Source organism: Papio anubis, chromosome 11 (genome assembly GCF_008728515.1).
Source record: "Papio anubis isolate 15944 chromosome 11, Panubis1.0, whole genome shotgun sequence".
Lineage (NCBI taxonomy): Eukaryota > Metazoa > Chordata > Mammalia > Primates > Cercopithecidae > Papio > Papio anubis.
In genome coordinates, this window is record NC_044986.1 from 8494777 (window position 1) to 8517769 (window position 22993).

Consider the following 22993-nt stretch of genomic DNA (forward strand, 5'->3'; position numbering starts at 1 on the left):
TCAGGTTTGCTATGGGAAAGGATGAAGCAGATCCTAATGAAAAAAGGAAGATTTTTCAGTAACTGAAATGAAACCTACAGCCAAGGCAAGTCAGACCCAGAACACAGTTAATAACCATTAGTTATTTCCACTGTATTCTTATTTTACATCATCCCAGATTCTTTTTATCTCCTTAAAACACAGACTGACAAGAAAATTTAAATATTTTTGTTAAAGCAGTTACGGTCAATGCCCCACTGTGTCTGCAATTAAAAGAAATATGTATCCTGAATATTTGGGGATGAGATTTCTGTTTTGATTTTACTCCAGAAAAACCAATTACAACATGTAACCGGGCATTTCCAGACTTTGAAGTAAGTAAAAAGAATCCAGTTTCCTTTTCTCCAAATTCTTGGAGATGTCAAGTAGAACCCTAAAAGGCTGTAATTCACACGTTAAAACCCTGCTGAAAACACTCTCCCCTTGCATTTTGGAAGAGATACGTCACTCAACAGGAATGGCTCCCTCAGAATCCAGAATACACTCGTCAGCCAGCCGACCCTTGTTCTCAAGTGATCTCACGATTCCTAAGATGCTCTCAGGCAGCAAGTTCTACAGTATCTCAATTATTAGGGGATCCAGGCTGAGGGGTCACTTTAAACAAGATCAGTTCCTCTTGGAAGATGCCTTGTGGGGACCTTTCCAAGACTCAATTTTATACTCAATTGATACTTAGTTCTGTAGGTAACAAGAAATCAACAGAAACATTTTGGAAACAGAAACTCCTGAAAATCACAGAAACATTTTAGCAACTTGTGTTCCTGGATGTCTCCTGAAAGCAGCCTGACAAAAACTTTGTATGGAGATGAGTTTTAATGCCCTTTAAAAAGCTCTTTTAAGTCCATTATTAATTGCCAGAATGAGTACACTGAGGAAAGGCCTTGTCCGGTGCTGAGACAGACATTAAAACAATGGTACCATGATTAAATAAGTTTTTTATTGTCACATTTAACTGCTTTGTCAGATATACATTGTAGATTTCCGTATGGCATCAAAATAAAAATATTTTCCTGAATGTCAAAATCTGAACAGAGGAGATGGTAATGGCACTTAAAAAAAATAAATTCACACTGGCGCTGAAGCTGCGTAGTAGGTAGCTGATAAAAACTGGAACACATTTGCAGATAAAGTGGTCTGCAGCGTTTTAAATCAAATGGCAGTGGTGTAAGGCCAACCAAACCAGAAGAGTAGTTAAAAGACAGACCCCCATAGAGGGGCGATCCAAAGAACGGCAGTTCTAGCGTTTCATTTTCGGTCTATATGATACTGTCTAATTTAGTACTGGAACTGGAGCTCAGTGAGTAAATGTCTATCCTATAAACTGAAACTACTTTTTCAGAACCCAGATTTTAAGCCTCTCCAACAACTTCCTTATTCTTACAGGTTTTAACTAGTTCAAAGGAAAGGCAGTTAAAACTCCAAGTATTAACCTCTTGGCTGTCCTTGTCATAAATGGCGGGTCTTGCAGTTTCCAAACCAGAAGCCCAACATGCTCCTGAATGTCTTAGTGGTTTCACACGTTGTGGGCAAAACTAGAAAACAAGTAGTCATTAAATAAAAATATAAGTGCATCCCAAGAGAGTCTCTACACATACCGCAATTATTCCCTAAAGGGCAACTTAAAATAAAATAAGTATGGTTATTCAGCTTGAAAATGAATCTTTATTCACCAAGATTCCCAAACAGTTTATTATTAAATGTCTTTCCTCCACAAATAAAACTAACACTAGGATTTGTCAGAAGATCTAAATGAGTTATATCTCCTCTGTATGAACTCAGCTAAACCTACCGTGTCTGGAATCTGTTCATTATAAAACTCACTCCTTCTATTCTCCACTGCTGTGTGTCCTCTAAGATTCCATACAGGTGCCAGTGCAACACAGTAGTCACTGTAATCCACCAAGAAAAAAATAATTAATTTATTTTATGACATATTTATTTGGATGATTACTTACTGGTAATTAGTATCTCTACTTTTTTTTTTAAAGGCAACCATTTTAAGTGATAATACATATCAAGCTAGTAGAAAAAAGTTGAAAGCCCTCTCTTTTATCTCACAAAGTCATGCAGACAAGAGAAGGTATATCTGATTTGTTCCAATCAGGTTTCTTGGAATTATCAAAATTTCTTTTCTGGCAAAGATGAATTTGGCTCATCATAGAAAGGAGTTCTTTGAAGGCTGCTGCTAAACTTGTTTCCCTTTGAAAAAGTAAATTTCAAGGCATGATAGTGCAAGAGGTAAGTTTTTGATTTATAGAACATTTATAGACTAATTGTGCTTAGTCTCTAATTTCCAATTTATTTTAAAGAACAGAAACTATGCTGATAAGTTTCACTTTGCCTAAATTTACCAGTACATCCATGAATCGCACCAGAATTAGGACAATTTGATTATCTTAATGATTCTGCCATGAAGCTTGCACACTGTATCCAAAGGAAAAGACCCACGGATGGAGCCTCCCACAGGTTCTGTGCACAAGGACTCTCTTTTTGGGAGTCAAGGTATCTGAGAAAGCAGTTCCCCCCAGATTAAGTTCTCAAAAACCCTCTCAGTAAGCAATGAAGAAAACCAGTGCTAGGTGGAGAGTTCCTTTTGTTTAGTTAAATCTGGGAGGTCTGAGTGTTCCTGGGGTCCTCGTCGGGATGTGTCACAGGTCGAGAATCTTTCGAATGTGAGTATTCACTATTAGAAGGCTCTGTAGGGTCAATCAAATTTTCATAATCACTGTCGTCTGAATCCTCGCCACTGTCTCCAGCTGCTCTTTGGGGAGGAGGAAGGTCAGCCCCACTTCCAGGATACTTCAGTCCGGCACTGGTGGAAGCATAATTGGAGGAGCCCACAGCTTGAGGTCGAGGCATAAAGACACTCCTTTCCATGCGAGAGTGGCTCAAAGTACTTTCTTGATTGTTTGGGTGAAAATCAGAATAGGGGGGAGGAGGATCAGAGGCCTCTGCATCTCCAAGTGTACTTCTACCTTCAGCTGCAAACCCAGAAGAGGGCATCCGAGGACTGAATGCCGGGTCCAAACTTTCAGACGGCATCTGTCTGCTTAACACTGCCTGCTGCAATCCTGGATGAAAAAAAAAGAATATTCTAACACTTTCTAGATTCTCACAGCTTTTCATCTCAATGTATAACATGGTCAACCCGAATGTTCCGGAAAACAGCAGTGAGGCAATGAAGCTGACTGTTACTATTAATTATTTTACAATTGCATAGTACTTGATAATTTACAAGATATTTGCCTACACATTAATTCATTTAAGGCCATGACAAATTTCTGAAGTGTTATCATTATCGTTATGACTACTGTTTCCATTATAGATGCAAAGAAACCAGAGTTCTGAAAGGTGAGGTGATGTGGCTAAGGGGACAGCTGGAAGTGGGCCTGAGACTCAGAATGCAGGCTCTGCCGCTCCACATCCTGTGCTGGTTCCCTGGCGTGGGGCTTGCTGTGTCACGCTGTGGGGCCCAAAGGTTGAAATGGAAACGTCCTGTCCACGGAATGGAAATGTGAGATTCTTTCTTTGGCAGCCTCCTATCAAAAAACCGATTTCTTTATAGCTACCTGTCATAATACACTTATACACCTTAAAACTTTAAAAGCCCTATGTTAAGTAGGTACTGAACCACAGCTTTACTCTATTTTTATTAATGCTGTGAAAGAACCCACATAGTCCACATAGTCTTGAAAGTTTTTGTAGGTAACATTTAAATTTTTTAAAAGTATTATAAAACTGATACACACTCGTACAATATTTAGATTATTTAGAAAGGATGAAAGAAAATAAAAGCTGCCCACAATTCCATCATCCCAATAACACTGTCAGGATGAAAAGGACACAGGATTTCAAGCAGAGAGACCTAAATTGTAAGTATCAGGCCCTCACTTCCTTGCTGTGTTACAGAAGTCACTAATCCTTGCTGAACTCGGTTTTATTATCCAGCTTTGAGTGTTTGTCTGTACACATGTGTATAAAACATGGCTGACATCACCTAGTTTATACTGTTTTATATCCTAGTTTTTGTTTGTTGAGACAGGGTCTCACTCTGTCACCCAGGCTGGAGTATAGTGACACAATCATGGCTCACTGTAGCCTTGACCTCTCGGGCTCAGGTGATTCTCCCACCTCAGCCTCCCAAGGAGCTCGGACTAGAGGTGCATGCCACCACACCTGGCTTTTTTTCTTTTCTTTTTTTTTTTAAGTAGAGACAGGGTTTGCCATGTTGCCCACGCTGGTCTTGAACTCCTGGGTGCAAGTGATCCACCTGCCTCGGCCTCCCAAAGGGCTAGGATTACAGGTGTGAGCCACCATGGTTGGCCTAGTTTTTGTTTGTTTGTTTGTTTTTTGAGACGGAGTCTCACTCTGTCGCCGAGGCTGGAGTACACTGGCGCTATCTTGGCTCACTGCAAGCTCCGCCTCCCGTGTTTACACCATTCTCCTGCTTCAGCCTCCCGAGTACCTGGGACTACAGGCGCCTGCCACCACGCCACCACGCCACCACACCCGGCTAATTTTTTGTACTTTTAGTAGAGACGAGGTTTCACAGCGTTAGCCAGGATGGTCTCGATCTCCTGACCTCGTGATCTGCCCATCTCGGCATCCCAAAGTGCTAGGATTACAGGTGTGAGCCACCGTGCCCGGTCTAGTTTTTTTACTTAAAATTATATATTGGGGCCAGGCGCGGTGGCTCATGCCTGTAATCCTGGCACTTTGGGAGGCCAAGGCAGGTGGGTCATGAGGTCAGGAGATCGAGACCATCCTGGCTCACGCGGTGAAAACCTCTCTTTACTAAAAATACAGAAAAATTAAGCCAGGCGTAGTGGTGGGTGCCGATAGTCCCAGCTACTCAGGAGGTTGAGGCAGGAGAATGGCATGAACCCAGGAGGCAGAGCTTGCAGTGAGCTGAGCCACTGCACTCCAGCCTGGCTGACAGAGTAAGACTCTGTCTCAAAAAGAAAAAAAAAAATAAAATAATATATTGGGCATTAACTCAAATTCACTTCAATGGCTGTATAATATTCCATCATACATATATATACTATAATTTAAATAAAATTTATAACTGTAAATTGACAAATTATAGCTATACATATTTATAACATACTGTAATTTATTCAATTATTTTACTTTTGTTGACTTAACTACTTTAAATTCCTATTTTGGCCAGGCATAGTGGCTCACACCTGTAATCCCAGCACTTTGGGAGGCTGAGGCAAGAAGATTGTTTAAAGCTCAGGAGTTTGAGACCAGCCTGGGCAATAGAGTGAGACTTCATCTCTAAAAAATGAAAATAAAAATTCCTATCTGTATTTCTTTCTTTTTTCTGAGATAGAGTCTCGCCCCGTGGCCCAGGCTGGAGTGCAGTGGCGTGATCTTGGCTCACTGCAACCTCTGCCTCCCGGGTTCAAACGATTCTCCTGCTTCAGCCTCCCAAGTAGCTGGGATTACAGGTGCCTGCCACCATGCCCAGCTAATTTTTGTATTTTTAGTAGAGATGGGATTTCACCATGTTGGCTAGGCTGGTCTCAAACTCCTGAGTTCGTGATCCGCCCGCTTTGGTCTCCCAAAGTGCTGGGATTACAGGCATGAGCCAGCATGCCCAGCCTCTATTTTGTTTTTTTTTTTTTTGAGACAGTCTCACTGTGTTGCCCAGGCTGGAGTGCAGTGGTGTGATCTTGGCTCACTGCTACCTCCACCTCCCAGGTTCAAGCAATTCTTCTGCCAAGTGCACGCCACCATGACCAGCTAATTTTTGTATTTTTAGTAGAGATGAGGTATCACCACATTGGCTAGGCTAATCGAACTCCTGACCTCAGGTGATCTGCCCGCCTCAGCCTCTCAAAGTGCTGGGATTACAGGTGTGAGCCACTGCGCCCGGCCCTATCTGTATTTCTGATTATTTCTAGAAAAATGTAACAGTAAATCAGACTGTTATATTTGCCTGGAAACATGAATTACATTTTAACTGGATTATATATATTCTTATTAAATTAGAAAAGTTTAGCCCTAACCTTATCTTTTACACTTGATATTATCTGCCATATGTTTATAAATTTTACATACAGATAATAATTCTGGTGGTGTTACAGCAAACATGGCTGTTATGCTGGAATTACTAGGTTCATGGGCCTAATTCTCATTCAGTTTGTTCCTTAGCCTAATGGTGTCTATTCATCCATGGTTACGAAAATTAGACATTTAAAACCTTTACTATGACCGAACATAAAGCTAAAAGAATATTTGGTAGCTCCTCTATGAGGCTATATTAAGACAGGACACAGGCTGGGTGCAGTGCCTCACGCCTGTAATCCCAGCACTTTGGGAGGCCGAGGCGGATGGATCACCTGAGGCTGAGACCAGCCTGGCCAACATGGTGAAACCTCGTCTCTACTGAAAAAGCAAACAAAAAAAACAATTAGCTGGGCATGGTGGTGGGCACCTATAGTCCCAGCTACTCGGGAGACTAAGACAGGAGAATCACTTGAAACCAGAAGGTGGAGGTTGCAGTGAGCCAAGATCACGCCACTGATTCCAACCTGGGTGACAGAGGGAGACTCTGTCTAAAAAAAAAAAAAAAAAAAAATACAGGACACAGTGTTCTGCTGGGTATGCCAGGGTTAACTAAGTAGCAACCACCACATTCACTGTAACTAGATCCGATTGTCAATATATACACAAATCTATATCAATAACTTATTGGGATTTATTCTAATTTCCACTTCAGCTTTTCTACCTTTGGTCTTCTTTTTCTTCAAGTGTCAGAGAATTGAGGGGGCTACTATGAAAAACAGCACTTGCCCTCCAGAGAAACTGAACAAGAGACTACTCTGCCGCAGCCAGGCTAATCTGAGACTTGATGAGCATAGAAAGAAGCATATCATTTATTGTATAATATAATCTGATGTTTAAAACAACATTTCCCTGATACTGAATCGTAAAATTAGTAAGAAACTTACTTCTTTCTTGTTCCTTTTCATTTTTCCTCTGAGTGATTTGTCTTCTTAATTTGTTCACTTCCGCCTGACAAGATTCAACAACTCGCTCACTCTTTTCAACATCTGCACACACTGCCTGAGGAAAAAAACGACAACAAGGTTAGCTTCAAGTTCAAGCACAAGGCATTCCATAAATTCAGCGCTGATTACAACTCCAGGAAAAGTCCAGATGGTTTATTGAGTTAAAAAGCAGCCACATAAGGTAGAACAAAATCAAGAAAGCCCAAAAGACTAGAATTGTTATTATTCACTGATTTGCTTTAATTTTAAGATGATTACGCTATTTAGCTTACAAATTCTTGACCAATAAGGGTAAGATAGGAAAGATTTACTCTTTCCTTTGATTAATCATTTTTATTGAAATGAAAAGGGAACTGTTGGTACCAGTTTAGCATACAAAGGAAGAACAAAAGATAAGACAGGAATAAGATGCTTTCAACTTTTATTTATCACCAACATTCAAAAAATCAGATAAGACAATTTAACAGAAAATATTTATAAAGAAAAGTTGAAAAAAAGTTTCAAAGTCAAGGTTTAATAAATGGTAGTTTTTGAGACTGCATCTGTGTAATGTAGCTATTTATAACCCTGAGAAAACTATGTGATTTGGTATTTTCAAAGCAGGCCTTATTCAATCAACAATGAAATATAACAGCCACTTTTGGCCAGTGCTGATATTCTGAAAAGGGCATGGTCATGAATTCAGGACAAAAAGCTATTTTCCACTGCACGTTCCTTCCATAGCAGAAATACCAGAAGCTTCCAGAAAGTAGGCTGGTTATCAGTGAGTCTGTATAAAGCTCCCTATACTGGTAGGTGCACAGTGACCCTAGTTTGGAGCACTAGACTGGAAATGGCTCTTGTATGCTTCTCCTTTTGCCCCGGGCTGAACTCAGCCTGTTTTCCTCTTTTTCAGTATCTGCCTTCATTCCTCTTTCTACTCATTGAGGCCTTCATCCTTTTTATTTTTATATTTTAGAGTTGGGGTCTCACTCTGTCACCTGGGCTGCAGTGCAGTGGCAGTGGCAGCACAATCGTAGCTCACTGCAGCCTTGACCTCCTGGGCTCGAGCAATCCTCCTTCCTCAGCTTCCCAAGTAGCAGAGGACTACAGGTGCATGCTGCCACACCTGGCTAATTTTTAACTATTTTGTAGAAATGGGGTCTCATTATGTTGCCCAGGCTGATTTCGAACCCCTTGGCTCGAGAGATCCTCTTGCCTAGGCCTCCCAAAGTGCTGGGATAACAGGTGTGAGCCACCATGCCTGGCCAAAGCCTTTTTCCTTAAAGTCAGGCCTTTCTCTGGATCTCGAGCGCTTCATCTTTACCACTTTCTTTGCTGTACTCAAAGGCAAGTTCAAAGGCTCTTCTGTTCTTAGATTTTAGAGCAAACTACTCCTAAGAAGACAGCGGGGATGATGAAAAGGATGTGGGAACGTATCGTTAGCATCTAGCTCAGTAGTTGGCTCACAGATGTTTCCATCGATGCCTATTGCATAAATGACTAGGAATTAACAGGCTCTGCCGAGATCCTTTCACTTCAGGGAGGCAGCTGGGGGCAAAATGAGTGAAATAGGATGAAGAAGCAGAGCTGCAACCAGTTATGGGTGCCTTTTGATATTGTCTCGACTTAGAATATAACTGATGGAGATAGCTGTGTTCTTAGCAAGACTTTCTACATTTTCCTAGAAAAACTACTATCACAAATGGGGCCGTAAGTATTTGAAACAGTAGCATTAACAATCTACTTCAGGCACAGAGTGAGTGAGGCGGGCTTCTGCAAGACAGCACGAATCATTATTCCACAGCTTGACTCTGTTCTGGGAAAGCAGATTCTGACTTTCGGATCCTAACTCTATTTGTCAGTTGGAAGATAATTAAAAATTAAAGTAGAATTAAAAACTTTTGGGCAAGACAAATAAGATGAAAACTAATAAATAAATCAGTTACCTGAACTTTCTCCTGAAGTGCATTGTAAACCTGATAAATCGCCCTGATATCTTTCATTACTCCATCCTTGTCAAAAAAGTCAGTACTAGAAGGCAAACAGAAAAAGATGTCACAAGGTTACCATAACCGCTGTGAAATGGAAAGGCATTTTTCCTATCTCTTCCACTTTATTGTTTAAATGCTGTGACTCCAAGGTGACAGTGTTTAAGGAATAATGCTCATACCACAAGAATTACAGAAATTTAAAAAACCCATGTTACCAAGATCATTTAAAAAATAATAAAAAGCTATGTATTTTTCAGTGACTATGTTTAGGTTTTAGAACCTCAGAAATAATACTCTATCCAAAACTTTTGTATCAATTACAAAAAATATTGTGGTAAATGATTTTAAAAATTCATGAAAGTAAATTCTCTTTTCAATAAGAACAAAATTTTGATACATGCTGGTGGTATCTAGACAATTATCTTACTGTATTCTTCAGTTTTAATCATATCAAACTTGGTTTTACATTTTTCCATACACCTTTTAAATGTTACTAACAAAAGAAATATTGCTGACAAAAGAAAAAACTGGCACTTTACCTTTCAACTTACCCATGTTCTTTAATCACTTTGGCATAACTCTGAGAAGTATTTGGCACTGAAGACACTTTGTACTCTTGCTGGCTAGTATTTCCTAGATTGGGAATAGCAAGTGATATCCTTTGATTATACCTATGGGAAAAATTCAGAAAGAGATCATGTTAAATGTATCATTCTATCATATTCAAGTGAGATTGACAGTTTGAAAAAAAAAAGGGCTAGGTGTGGTGGCTCACACCTGTAATCTCAGCACTTTGGGAGGCCGAGGTGGGCAGATCACCTGAGGTCAGGAGTTCGAGACCAAGACCAGCCTGGCCGACATGGTGAAACCTTGTCTCTACTAAAAATGAAAAAAAAATTAGCTGGGCATGGTGGTGCACACCTGTAGTCCCAGCTACTCAGGAGGCAGAGGCAGGAGAATCACTTGAACTCAGGAGGCAGAGGATGCAATGAGCCAAGATTGTGCCACTGCACTCCAGCCTGGGCGACAGAGCGAGACTCTCTCTAAATAAATAAATAAATGAATAATTCTTTAAAAAGGGCATGTGTGGTGGCATGTGCCTACAGTCCCAGCTACTTAAGAGGCTGAGGTGACAGGATCAGGAGTTCAAGGTTACAGTGAACTACGATAGTGCCACTGTACTCCAGCCTGGGTGACAGAGCAAGACCCTATCTCTAAATAATAATAATAATAAAGTTAAAATAAATAAAATTAATTAACTAAGAAAAGAATGGGGCTTGGTGATAGGAGTCTTAGTTGCTGACATTGGTAAACTAACAGGAAGGTCTCATGGAGCACCTCCTTCTACAGAAAACCCAAGGATACATGAGTTAGTAATGTTTTCCCTCCTATAAAGTAGAACCTTGCTTATCAACTCCTTGAGAGCAGAGGTCATGCCTTACACATCTTTCATATACCCACAGTGACTGACACAATGCTGAGCCTATTGTAAGCGCTCAAGAAATACCTACAGATTATGTAATGAAATCTTATAAAAACCTTTTTAACAATTAACAATTATTTTCACTGATGTCAATTTAATTTATTCTACAACAAATAAACTTCCAGAGGGAAACCATTCTGCTGTTTACAGACAACATGATCGTATAATCATATGGGTGTTTTTTTTTTTTTTTTTGCTTTAACAAGTTCACAATGCAAAACCCTTATTAACCAGCAGGTGGATCAATTTCACAATTTTGTATATGAAATTTATGTTTCAAAATTATAGTCAGACTTCCGCAGCAATAAAACTGCATTTCCACACAGTGGATTATGGAGAAGCAAATGATGATTTCCAGCTATTTATTCCTTATAAGGATTTATGCATAATAAACACATCTTATTAATGCTTCTTGATCCAAAAACAATTTTATGTAAATAACTGACAAGAAAAATACCTTCTGTAACCACAAAAAGAGCTAAAGAGAATAATACAAATTTTTATTTAAAGATGCATAAAATTTTGGGAGGCCGAGGCAGGTGAATCACCTGAGGTCAGGAGTTCGAAACCAGCCTGGCCAACATGTCAAAACCCTGTCTCTACTAAAAATACAAAAAAATTAGCCAGCATGGTGGTGTGTGCCTGTAATCCCAGCTACTGGAGAGGCTGAGGCAAGAGAATCGCTTGAACCCGGGAAGCAGAGGTTGCAGTGAGCTGAGATCGTGCCACTGCACTCCAGCCTGAGTGACAGAGCTGGACTCCGTCTCAAAAAAAAAAAAAGCATAAAATGCACTATAATGCACATTTTCAAAGTCATGAATCTCAATGACTTGTACCAACGTCCGTCCTTTTTTTTTTTTTGAGATGGATTCTTGCTCTGTTGCCAGGCACGATCTCAGCTCACTGCAACCTCCGCCTCCAGGTTCAAGCGATTCTTCTGCCTCAGCCTCCTGAGTAGCTGGGAATACAGGCACATGCCACCACACCCAGCTAATTTTTGAATTTTTTTTTTTGTCTTTTTTTTTTTCCTTTTTGTGGAGAACGGGGTCTCGCTATATTACCCAGGCAGGTCTCGAACTCCTGGGCTCAAGCTATCCTCCCGCCTCTGCCTCCCTGAAAGCTGGGATTACAGGCGTGAGCCACCGCACCCGGCCTAATTTTTGAATTTTTAGCAGAGACGGGGTTTCACCATGTTGGCCAGGATGGTCTCGATCTCTTGACCTCATGATCTGCCCACCTCGGCCTCCCAAAGTGCTGGGATTACAGGTGTGAGCCACTACGCCTGGTCCCAACATCCTTCTTATATGTGAGACAGATGGAAAAGAAAGCTTTACCTTCTATTTGGTCTAAAGAGTACGTATTCTAAAGCGTGAGTGGAATTGTTGGCAGTGGAGATGAAGCTGAAGAGGAGAAAGACGAGGTCGGGCACACCGAGGATGCGGGTGAGCTGCTTGTGAAGAACCTGCTCTCTGTAGGACATCTGCTGCTGTGTGTTGCGCCGGAATCTGTACCACCCAATGACTTTCTGAAAGAAAAGTGTGAAGAGTTGCATGAAATCTTACAAATTTAATTCTGAATGTATCCATACAAACACAAGTGCACAAATGTTCACAGAAGCTTTATGTGCAAAAGCCCCACACTGAAACAACCCAAGTGTCCATCAGCAGGAGCATGGATAAACAGACTGGTTCCGGCATACACTGGATCCTGCTTAGTAAGAAAAAGAACACGAATGAGTCCCAAAATAACTATGCTGAGTGAAAGAAGCTAGACACCTCCTCACTAAAACAAGTATAGGTTATAGGGTTCTATTTATACAAAATGCTAGAAAATGAAAACTAATCTACAGTGACATAAAGCAGATCAGTGGTTAACAGGAATCAGGGGAGAAGGCAGGACTGGAAAGGCATAAGGAAGCTTTTGTAGGTGATAGAGATGCTCGTTATCTTAGTATGGTGATGGTTTCACAAGTTTACACATACATCAACCTTCTAAGAGTATACATTTGAAATATCTATGATATGTCAATTTTACCTCAATAAAACTATTTTAAAAGTGTGGCTTTGTCAGCTCTAACTACAGCGTAACTAAACTAGCTGATGAAACTGTTATGCTCTCTAGAAGAATACTTCTCATAATGAGATTTGTTGGTCATCAGGAAGACAGATGACTTTAGGGATATCCGAAAGACTGCTGAAGTGCAGATTCCTGGGCCCCACCCAAATCTGCAGAATCAGAACCTCCCAAGACAGAGCCAGGAATCTGAATTTAAGTAAGTTTCTGAATTTTTCTTTTGCACACTGAAATTTAAAAACATCTGTTGTCAAAACATTTAATTATTTATTAGAAGATCAGTCTTCATACAGCTTCCTTCTTTGAAACCAACTCTGGGCTAAAATCTTGTTTTAAGAAGTAAAGGTAGTTTAAATCTATTAGTGTCATATTAAAATTAAAATTAACAGTAAATTGAGATTGTTTTGACACTTTCATGTAGAAAGTAAGCCAACTTTTGCTGAGGCTAGCTATGTCACAAATATTTTCACTAATTATACCACTCTAAGTGAATAATGTTTTCTCCATTGAGTTCATATCACATGCAAAGAACTACAGAGAACAAAGAAATAAGTTCCCGACTCAAGGAGTACTACTGAACCTAAAACAAATCTTCCCATAGATTAAAGCAATTAATTCTGATATTCCTTAAGCAAAGGCAAGCTTTCTTTCAGGGTATAATCTTTTTTTTTTTTTTTTTTTTTGGAGACAGAGTCTTGCTCTGTTGCCCAGGCTGGAGGGCAGTGATGTAAGCGCGATCTGCGGCTCACAGCAACCTCCCACCTCCACGGGTTCAGAAGAGTGATTCTCCTGCTTCAGCCTCGAGCAGCTGAGGCCATCTCCACAGGCATGCGCCACCATGCCCAGCTAATTTTTTTATTTTTAGTAGAGATGAGGTTTTGCCATGTTGGCCAGGTGGGTCTTGAACTCCTGACCTCAAGTGGTCCATCCGCCTCAGCCTCCTACAGTGCTGGGATAACAGGCATGAGCCACTGTGCCTGGCCTCAGTATATAATCTTATAGAAGAGATGTTTTGTCCAAAGTTACAGAGCTCATGAGTGACAGCCAAGATGTGGAATCAAGGTGCCTGCCTCTTTCCACTGGGCAACACTAACTTTCACATTCTACATTAGACATGATGGTGGCCATAAAAAAGGTAAAAGTAGTTTTCATTTCAAGAAAATGTGGATACAATTAGATAGAGCTATTGATGTATGTGAACACGGCACATTTCATTCTAAGATTCAATACTCTGTACCCAACTCCTATTTGGAATGTTGGAATTACCTACTCAGTAGACCTCAGGCATGCCCCACACTTCCCCTGCCTTCCTGCAAAGACCTGAACGGTGCTCAGCACACTGGCTGTTTTCATGAAATACTCATTGACTAATAGAATCTTTCAAGTGGCTATTGGATGAATAACAGTGCTTTTCAGTTATGCCAATTTGAACTATTTTATTTCATTGTTTTTCCTAGCTGCCTTTTTTTTTTTTTTTGGTTTTTGAGATAGAGTCTTGCTCTGTTGCCCAGGCTGGAGAGCAGTGGCATGATCTTGGCTGACAGCAAACTCCACCTCCTAGGTTCAAGCAATTCTCATGCCTCAGCCTCCCACGTACCTGGGACAACAGACGTATGCCACCACGGCTGGCTAATTTTTTGTATTTTTCGTAAAGATGGCGTTTCACCATGTTAGCCAGGATGGTCTTGATCTTCTGACCTCATGACCCACCAGCCTCAGCCTCCCCAAATGCTGGGATTACAGGCATGAGCACCGTGCCCAGTCGATTTCTTCTTTTGTGAATTTCCTGTTCAAGGTCGTTACTCATCTTTCTCACTTAAAATTTTGAAATCTGCCAGGTGCAGTGACTCACACCTGTAAACCCAGCACTTGGGGAGGCCAAGATGAATAGATCGCTTGAGCCCAGGGCTTTGAGACTAGCCTGAGCAACATGGCAAAACCCCGTTTCTACTAAAAAAAAAAAAAATTAGCCAGGTGTTATGGCGCATGCCTGTAGTCCCAGCTACTTGGGGGGCTGAGGTGGGAGGATCACCTGAGCCTGGGAGGTCGAGGCTACAGTGAGCCATGATCATGCCACTGCACTCCAGCATGGGTGACAGCGTGAGACCCCCATCTCAAAATAAACAAATACAAATCAAATCAAATAAAAATTTGAAATCTGTTTAAAAAAAAATACTTCCTGGTACTTCTAATATGTAGTGAATGCTCTAGAAAATTGTGCTCCAAAAAGAATCTGTATAGAACAAATTTTAGTTTTAGAAAGTATAATTAAGATTCATGGCTGGGTGCGGTGGCTCATGCCTGTAATCCCAACAATTTGGGAGGCTGAGGCAGGTGGATCACTTGAGTTTGAGACCAGCCTGGGCAATATGGTGAAACCCCGTCTCTACCAAAAATGTAAGAATTAGCTGGGTGTGGTGGTGCACCCCTATAGTTCCAGCTCCTCAGGAGGCTGAGGCAGAATTGCTTGAACCTGGGAGGTGGAGTTTGCAGTGAGCCGAGATCGCGCCACTGCACTGCAGCCTGGGTGACAGAGTGAGACTCCATCTCAAAAAAATAAATAAAAAGTTTTTTTAAAAAGTATAATAAAGATTCATAATTTAAAATATGAAAAATGAGGGTGTAAGGTAGCATCTGAGAGGTGAGGGATGGGCTAAGAGATTCCAGAATGTCTGCTCGCAGGCAAATCACTAATATGAGAGTGCTGGACCATGTGATGCCTGTGGCTGCTTTAACACCCCTTCCTGGTTGGGCAGGCAGCTTGGTTAGACTACTAGAATGGAGCACCTCTTCAGCTTACTATCATGTATAAAGCCATTTGCCTTTCTTCTGACCTATCCTTCCACACTTCCTATTCTTCCTTTTATCCTTACCTCCTCCTGTACATTAGAAAGGCTGTTGTTTTAATCTAACTGCACTTACTCCTAACACTGTTAAACAAAGTCATTTTGTTTCCCGCCTGACAAGTTGAAAACCTTTTTTTTTTGAGACGGAGTCTCACTCTGTCACCCAGGCTGGAGTGCACTGGCGCCATCTCGGCTCACTGCAAGCTTCACCTCCTGGGTTCACACCATTCTCCTGCCTCAGCCTCCCAAGTAGCTGGGATTACAGGCGCCTGCCACCACGCCTGGCTAATTTTTTGTATTTTTAGTAGAGACGGGATTTCACCATGTTAGCCAGGATGGTCTCGATCTCCTGACCTCACGATCCTTCTGTCTCGTCCTCCCAAAGTGCTGAGATTACAGGCATGAGCCGCTGTGCCCGGTGACAAGTTGAAAACTTTTATTGGTACTTTCTTTCTTAAGAAATGGTTAGTAATGGATCTGTTTTTATAGAATTAATATCCCAAGGTAAAAAGTAAAACCCATACATAGTACAACACAGTAAATTACAAATGGCATTATTAGTCACTACTGCAACAAGAAAACTTTGGTTTATTTTCAGTTGTATTCAGACTTGCTTACCTAGTCTATAAATAACTAGAACATCATATGCAAATGTTGATAGAAATAATAAACACATGACCTTTTGGAGAAACATCTGTGTTCACCTTTTTTTTTTTTTAAATTGAGATGGAGTCTCGCTCTGTCTCCCAGGCTGGAGTGCAGTGGTGCGATCTCAGCTCACTGCAACCTCTGCCGCCCGAGTTCAAGCAATTCTTGTGCCTCAGCCTCCCGAGTAGCTGGGATTACAGGCGTATAATAATAATGGTATCAGGCTATAAATATCTAAATTTTTTTCTATTAATATATCAAAAAATCTATGTAGGTTAACAAAACTCTTACATATTAACATCAAATCTTATTGTTCCATTTTACATTCCTGTCTGGTTTTAGCTTTGGGAGATAAGGAACGATTTCAGAATCACACTGGGCAACAAACAGAACATACCTTTCTCCGATCTTTAAGAATCCTGTCCAAACTCTCCTCATTCACTTTGCTTGCGTAGTCATAAAAACTGTTTAAGAGAAAAAAATCTTTTACTAAAACCACATAGTTTTGTGACATAGACGTGCTGAGCTACACGTGTCTGTGGTAACCCTAATGAAGACCTAATTTCTCACCTTACATAGGCACATAAAGAGAAATCAGTCTAAATGCTTTTCTGAAATGAAGTACCTTTTGCATCGAAGAATACTCAAGAGATTGGTACATTCAAGAGATATTACTTCCACATGTGGGAGGTGCTGATAGCAAGTAATTATAAAATATGGGGTTTCAAATGGCTATGACATCTTTTCTTTGTTTCTAGGTATCAATTACTTATGAAAAAAAGATAACATAGCAGCTCATTTTCTGAGAAATGAAGAAGGGAAATAAACATTTGTGGGATGTGGAAGACGACACTGGGCTGCATACTTTTTCAGGTTGTTTCATTCCATTCTTGCCTCAGTGCTGGGAGGTATTAGTTTGACCCAACAATTCCACAAGTTTTATTCCCAGTTTCATAGATAAACGCACCAAGGCCAAGTGACTTCCTCCAAATCACATGGCTGGCAGACAGAAGGGCTGGAATTTGAAGCCAGGTCTGGCTAGCTTCAAACCTAATACAATCACCTCCAAAATAGACCAACATGACCAGGATCCCGTGGTATACATCCAGGTATAATGATGCATGGGCCTCCTCTATCACTGGATGTGGGCTTGGGAAAGCCACACTTCTACCTCTTTCCCTACCACCATAAGCTCGGGCCTTGTAAGACAGAAAGGAATTCAAGATATGGTTAAAAACAAACAAGCAAACAAACAAACAAAACCACTGACTTGAAAGGCAAGTGACACAAGCTCCAGCTCCTGTTCTGTTTCTCACTGTATGATCTGGGGCAAGTCACTTCACCTGGTTTCCATTCCATTTTTTGCAAAATAAGGAGTTTGGAATAGACAGATATTATCTAAGGTTTCTTTTGGCTCTAATAACTGAGTCTATTCTTTAAACTCAAATCCTTGTTCTAGTACTGCTTTGCTGACAGTATTTTAATGAATTCCTCAGAAGGCTGAGGCAGGGTACACCTAGTGAAGCTTTGGACAGTCAAAACTAAATCAGACACCTTCGTAGACCAGAGGCAATGTGTGAACCAGAGTCTAAACAATTTCACTTGCTCTGAGATTCCTCTCAAACGAACTGCTGACTGCTCATCTTGCTTCCCCATTCCTCTTTCGGTTATGTGTAAATCTCAAAGAGGTGAGGTTCTCAGCAACTGATGGCTTCATTTATAGGTAGCCATCTTGCATGGTGACAATTCTCTGAAGCAATCAATAGGTGTGGGTGGATGTGCGAGGGTGAATGTGACACAAGTCTCCAGGGGTTTGTGGGCAAGGGGGCTAGGTGTTTGGGCCACCTGACAGTGGGAGAGTGGTCAGGGTGAAAGCTGCAGGGAACAGCAGGAAGAGGCAAGCGAAAGGGCTGGCTGGTGTTACGGAAGGAAGTGCTGATCAAGAATGGTGACAGTATTCATGTGGGCAATGCTAGAAGGAAAGTGTTGGCCTGGCTTTTGGAAAGGGGTAAGAAGTTGGGTCTTGGGGGAGTTTTATGAAACACAGAGTTGAAATCATGATCCCAGCCATTCGGTGGAAGGATTTAGGGCTGAGAAAGAAGGCATAGGCCTGGTGGTGGTTTGGGGGGAAGTCCAGTGAGTAAGAGACCCTGGACTTACTCTTCCTCACTCCTTTCCCTCCAGATGTCTCTCTGTTGTATGCTTTCTCCTTTCCGAACGTTTCTCCCCTTATTTCTTTTTCATTTTGTCCTTTAGTTGGTCATAATATGGCATTAGTGAATACAGTAGTCCCCCTCTTACCTGTGGTTTCACTTTCCAGTTTCAGTTACCCTTGGTCAATCTCTCAAATATGTTTGAGAGTGAGTGGACACATTCACATAACTTCAATCATCTCTTACTGTGCCTCATTCATAAGTGAAACTTCATGATAGGTATGTACATATAAGAAAAACCATAGTACATATAGATACGGTTCAGTACTATCCACAATTTCTGGAGTCTTGCCACATATCGCCCGAGGACAAGCAGGGACTACCGTATTCACTTCAATGAACACAAAAAGAACATTTTATATTCCCTTTTCTTACTTTTTTTTTTTTTTTTTGAGACGGAGTCTTGCTCTGTCACCCAGGCTGGAAGTGCAGTGGCGCGATCTCGGCTCACTACAAGCTCCACCTCCCGGGTTCACGCCTTTCTCCTGCCTCAGCCTCCCGAGTAGCTGGGACTACAGGCACCCGCCATCACGCCTGGCTAATTTTTGGTATTTTTAGTAGAGACAGGGTTTCACCGTGTTAGCCAGGATGGTCTCAATCTCCTGACCTCGTGATCCACCCACCTCGGCCTCCCAAAGTGCTAGGATTACAGGCATGAGCCACCGCGCCCGGCCTTTCTTACATTTTTAAAGTTGAACACTAAACATTTTTTATTCCTCTTAAGAACATCCATTGAATTATTTTATGTTGATTAACTTTTTTCTCTATAACTGAAGAGCCCTTAATAGGCTGAGAGGAAATACTTCCATTCTAAATCACTATGGCCACAACTGACACTCTCCCCTTCCCTTTTCCTAACCTAACACAATGCCGTGTACATAGCACTCAATAAATCCATGGATTTGGGTACCCTCGTGACTTTACAGCCACAATCAGCTACAGGCCAAAATTCACTAGCTTTTCATCAATCAATCCTTTCAATAAGGACTAAAAGCTTACACGTGGCTTACCTAAAAAGTTTTGAACAAGGCTGATGGTTATGGATTTCTGTAATTAGAAAGAGGAAATACATCTTAGTTAATCATATAAGACATAGGCAACTATAAAATAGCTCAGGATTTTTTTTTTAAACCAAAATCTCTGACAACAAAGACAGCTTTTTCCTCTGCCAAACAGTTGCTACGTGTATACCAGTGAAGGCAGCACGACCTCTGAACACTCACCCTCAGTGACACACTCTCAGAATAAAGGAGACTACAGAATGAAAGTTCTATTTCTATTTGCCCATGTATGATGAGCACACGTCTGAAAGATATTATTCAGGAATATGCAGCTATTATGTGCCTTATTCAATCTTATCTATTTAAAAAAGCATCACAGGAAAAAGCAACCACTGACTGGAAGCATTTAATCAAGTGGGATAAAAGCTGTGAGGTGACTGGGTGCGGTGGCTCACGCCTGTAATCCCAGCACTTTGGGAAGCCGAGGCGGACGGATCACTAGGTCAGGAGTTCAAGACCAGTCTGGCCAAAGTGGTGAAACCCCGCCTCTACTAAAAATACAAAAATTAGCAGGGCGTGGTGGTGGGCGCCTGTAATCCCAGCTACTCGGGAGGCTGAGGCAGGAGAATCGCTCGAACCCAGGAGGCTGAGGCTGCAGTGAGCAGAGATCGTACCGCTGCACTCCAGCCTGGGCGACAGAGTGAGTTTCTGTCTCATTAAAAAAAAAAAAAAAAAAACTGTGAGGACAGCCTGGGGACAGAGGGCCTTAACCACCCTCGCCCTACCATTAATAACCAATAATAACTCATGACAACTTGAGCCAGGTGTTTTGAAGTGGAAGGAACTCTGGAAGTCTATTAATCCTTTCAAAGATGGTCAGTACCGAGGGAAACAATCACTGCAGGGTAGATTGTAACAGCTTCTGAAAAGTTGCTGTGATTAAGCAGAGTGAACAATTTCTTCGAGCTCATCAGGGGGCTTAGGGTCTGGGTTTCTTTATAAGACCGTGAAACTAATTGACCATTCAGTTATATTAATCACATTCTCCTAGAGAGCAGCTCATTACCTGCTGTTTAAAAAACCACAGCCTCAGAGTTCTAGGCTGTAATCTTAACTCAATTAAAAGGAAACCATAGGCCGGGCATGGTGGCTCAAGCCTGTAGTCCCAGCACTTTGGGAGGCCGAGGTGGTGGATCACAAGGTCAGGAGATCGAGACCATCCTGGCTAACACAGTGAAAACCCGTCTCTACTAAAAATACAAAAAAAAATCATCTTCTACCTTAAAGAACTGTCATTTAATGAAATTCCTGGAGTAAGTTCTGAACTCTGAATGCACACTGTTACCAAAGCAGTTTCTTTCAACTTTACAAACTGGATTAGAAGCATGCTAAAGACATTCTATGGAGATTGTGTGGTATTTTTTGAAGTTAAAGCTTTCTAAGATGTTTTGCAATACTAAGCACTCATGGAAAAACAGGGTGATTATCTCAAACATGAAAAACTGCAGATCGAAATGAAGTTGGAGGACACCTTAATAGACAGGTAAACCTCTGGAAGCAGGCAAGGGCTGGGCAGCCTCACCTGGAATTTCCAGAGTTTCTGTGCCTCAACAACACAGTAGACACCTGTTCATGTACACGTCGCCTCGCAGCACACAATTCTTTACAAATCCCTGCTGTGTGGCACCATTGTTCTTGCTTTTCTTTCTGTTGGGTGAGTTGAACATTTCTTCTCCTTCCTCCTTCATTCTTTCCAATAATTGTTACTGCATCACCTCATTAACTAGGGACACTTCTGTTGCTGCCTTCTCCCTGCCACTCCTAGAACTAAGGGTGGACAGCTCTGCTTCAAGTGAGTTAGCACAGCTTTTTCAATTCATACATATTCAAAACAAGATGCAGACATTTCATGTTCAAAAGGTGATATTCTTTTTTGTTGCTGTTGAGACAGAGTCCCACTTTGTCACCCAGGCTGGAGTGCAGTGGCACAATCTCGTCTCACTGCAACCTCCGCCTCCCACGTTCAAGCGATTCTCTTGCTTCATTTCCTTTTTAATTTTTTTTTTCTGTTGCCCAGGTTAGAGTGTAGTGGCACAATCTCTGAGCCACCGTGCCCGGCTGTTTTAGGGTTTTAAAGAATTAAGCAAAATGAAAATAAAAACAAAAACACCCTTGATGGGCCAGTGCAGTAGCTCACACCTGTAATCCCAGCACTTTGGGAGGCCAAGGCGGACAGATCACAAGGTCAAGAGAGCAAGACCATCCTGGCCAACATGGTGAAACCCCATCTCTACTAAAAATACAAAAATTAGCTGGGAGTGGTGGTGCGCACCTGTAGTTCCAGCTACTAGGGAGGCTGAAGCAGGAGAATCGCTTGAACCCAGGAGGTGGAGGTTGCAGTGAGCCGAGATTGTGCCACTGCTCTCCAGCCTGGTGACAGAGCGAGACTCTGTCTCAACAAAACAAAACAAAAACACCTGTGATGAAAGACTAGCTCTACTGTCTTACACATCACAAGTCTTTTCTTTTTTGAGATGAGATCTTGCTCTGTTGCTCAGGCTGGAGTGAATTGGTATGATCACAGTTCACTGCAGCCTCAAACTTTCGGGCTCAAGCAAACCTCCCACCTCAGGCTTCTGAGTAGCTGGGACTACAGTAGCACAACACTACGCCTGGCTAATTATAAAAATTTCTTGTAGAGACAGGGTCTTGCCACCTTGCCCAGGCTGGTCTTGAACTCCTGGCCTCAAGCCATCCTCCTGCCTCGGCCTCCCAAAGTGTTGGGATTGCAGGTATGAGCCACTGCACCCAGCCTCAAGCCTTTACTTAGTAAATAAGTCAATAATGTGGTGAGTGAGTTTTATACTTTTGATCCACTAGGGCAGGGGTATCCAGTCTTTTGGCTTCCCTGGGCCATACTGGAAGAAGAAGAATTGTCTTAGGTCACACATTAAATATACTAACAATAGCTGATGAGCTTTAAAAAAAATTGCAAAAAAATCTCACAATGGCCGGGCACGATGGCTCACACCTGTAATCCCAGCACTTTGGGAGGCCGAGGCAGGCAGATCACCTGAGGTTGGGAGTTCGAGACCAGCCTGACCAACATGGAGAAACCTCGTCTCTACTAAAAATACAAAAAAATTAGCTGGGCGTGGTGGTGCATGCCTGTAATATCAGCAACTCAGGAGGCTGAGGTAGGAGAATCGCTTGAACCTGGGAGGCGGAGGTTGCAGTGAGCCAAGATCGCACCATTGCAATCCAGCCTGGGCAACAAGAGCGAAACTTGGTCTTAAAAAAATTTTTTTTTAAAAACCTCATAATGTTTGAGGAAAGTTTACAAATTTGTGTTGGGCTGCATTCAAAGCTGTCGTGGGCCACATGCAGCCTACAGGCCGTGGGTTGGACAAGCCTGCATTAGTAGGTAGTTCAGTCTCTTGATTCCCCCTAATCCTGACCTAACTTCAATACACACCCTTGGGGCCAGACGTGGTGGCTCACACCTGTAATCCCAGCACTTTGGGAGGCCGAGGCAGGTGGATCACTTGAGGTCAGAAGTTCGAGACCAGCCTGACCAACACGGAGAAACCCCGTCTCTACTAAAAATACAAAAATTAGCCAGGCGTGATGGCATGCACCTGTAATCCCGGCTACTCGGGAGACTGAGGCAGGAGAATTGCTTGAACCCAGGAGGT

General features: G+C 41.8%; 1 protein-coding gene across 1 annotated transcript in view; it reads right to left on the reverse strand.

Annotated features, from left to right (window-relative positions):
* Positions 1 to 956: 956 nt before the first annotated feature.
* Positions 957 to 22993, reverse strand: part of ABRAXAS2 (abraxas 2, BRISC complex subunit) — a 28690-nt gene continuing 6653 nt past the window's right edge. The window contains exons 3-9 of the mRNA XM_003904383.4: positions 19308 to 19344; positions 16482 to 16548; positions 11852 to 12042; positions 9586 to 9705; positions 8990 to 9074; positions 7002 to 7116; positions 957 to 3110 (exon numbers count right to left, since the gene is read on the reverse strand). Coding sequence (XP_003904432.1) covers positions 2641 to 3110; positions 7002 to 7116; positions 8990 to 9074; positions 9586 to 9705; positions 11852 to 12042; positions 16482 to 16548; positions 19308 to 19344 — 1085 coding nt within the window. The 3' untranslated portion in view covers positions 957 to 2640. The remainder of the gene's footprint in view (positions 3111 to 7001; positions 7117 to 8989; positions 9075 to 9585; positions 9706 to 11851; positions 12043 to 16481; positions 16549 to 19307; positions 19345 to 22993) is intronic.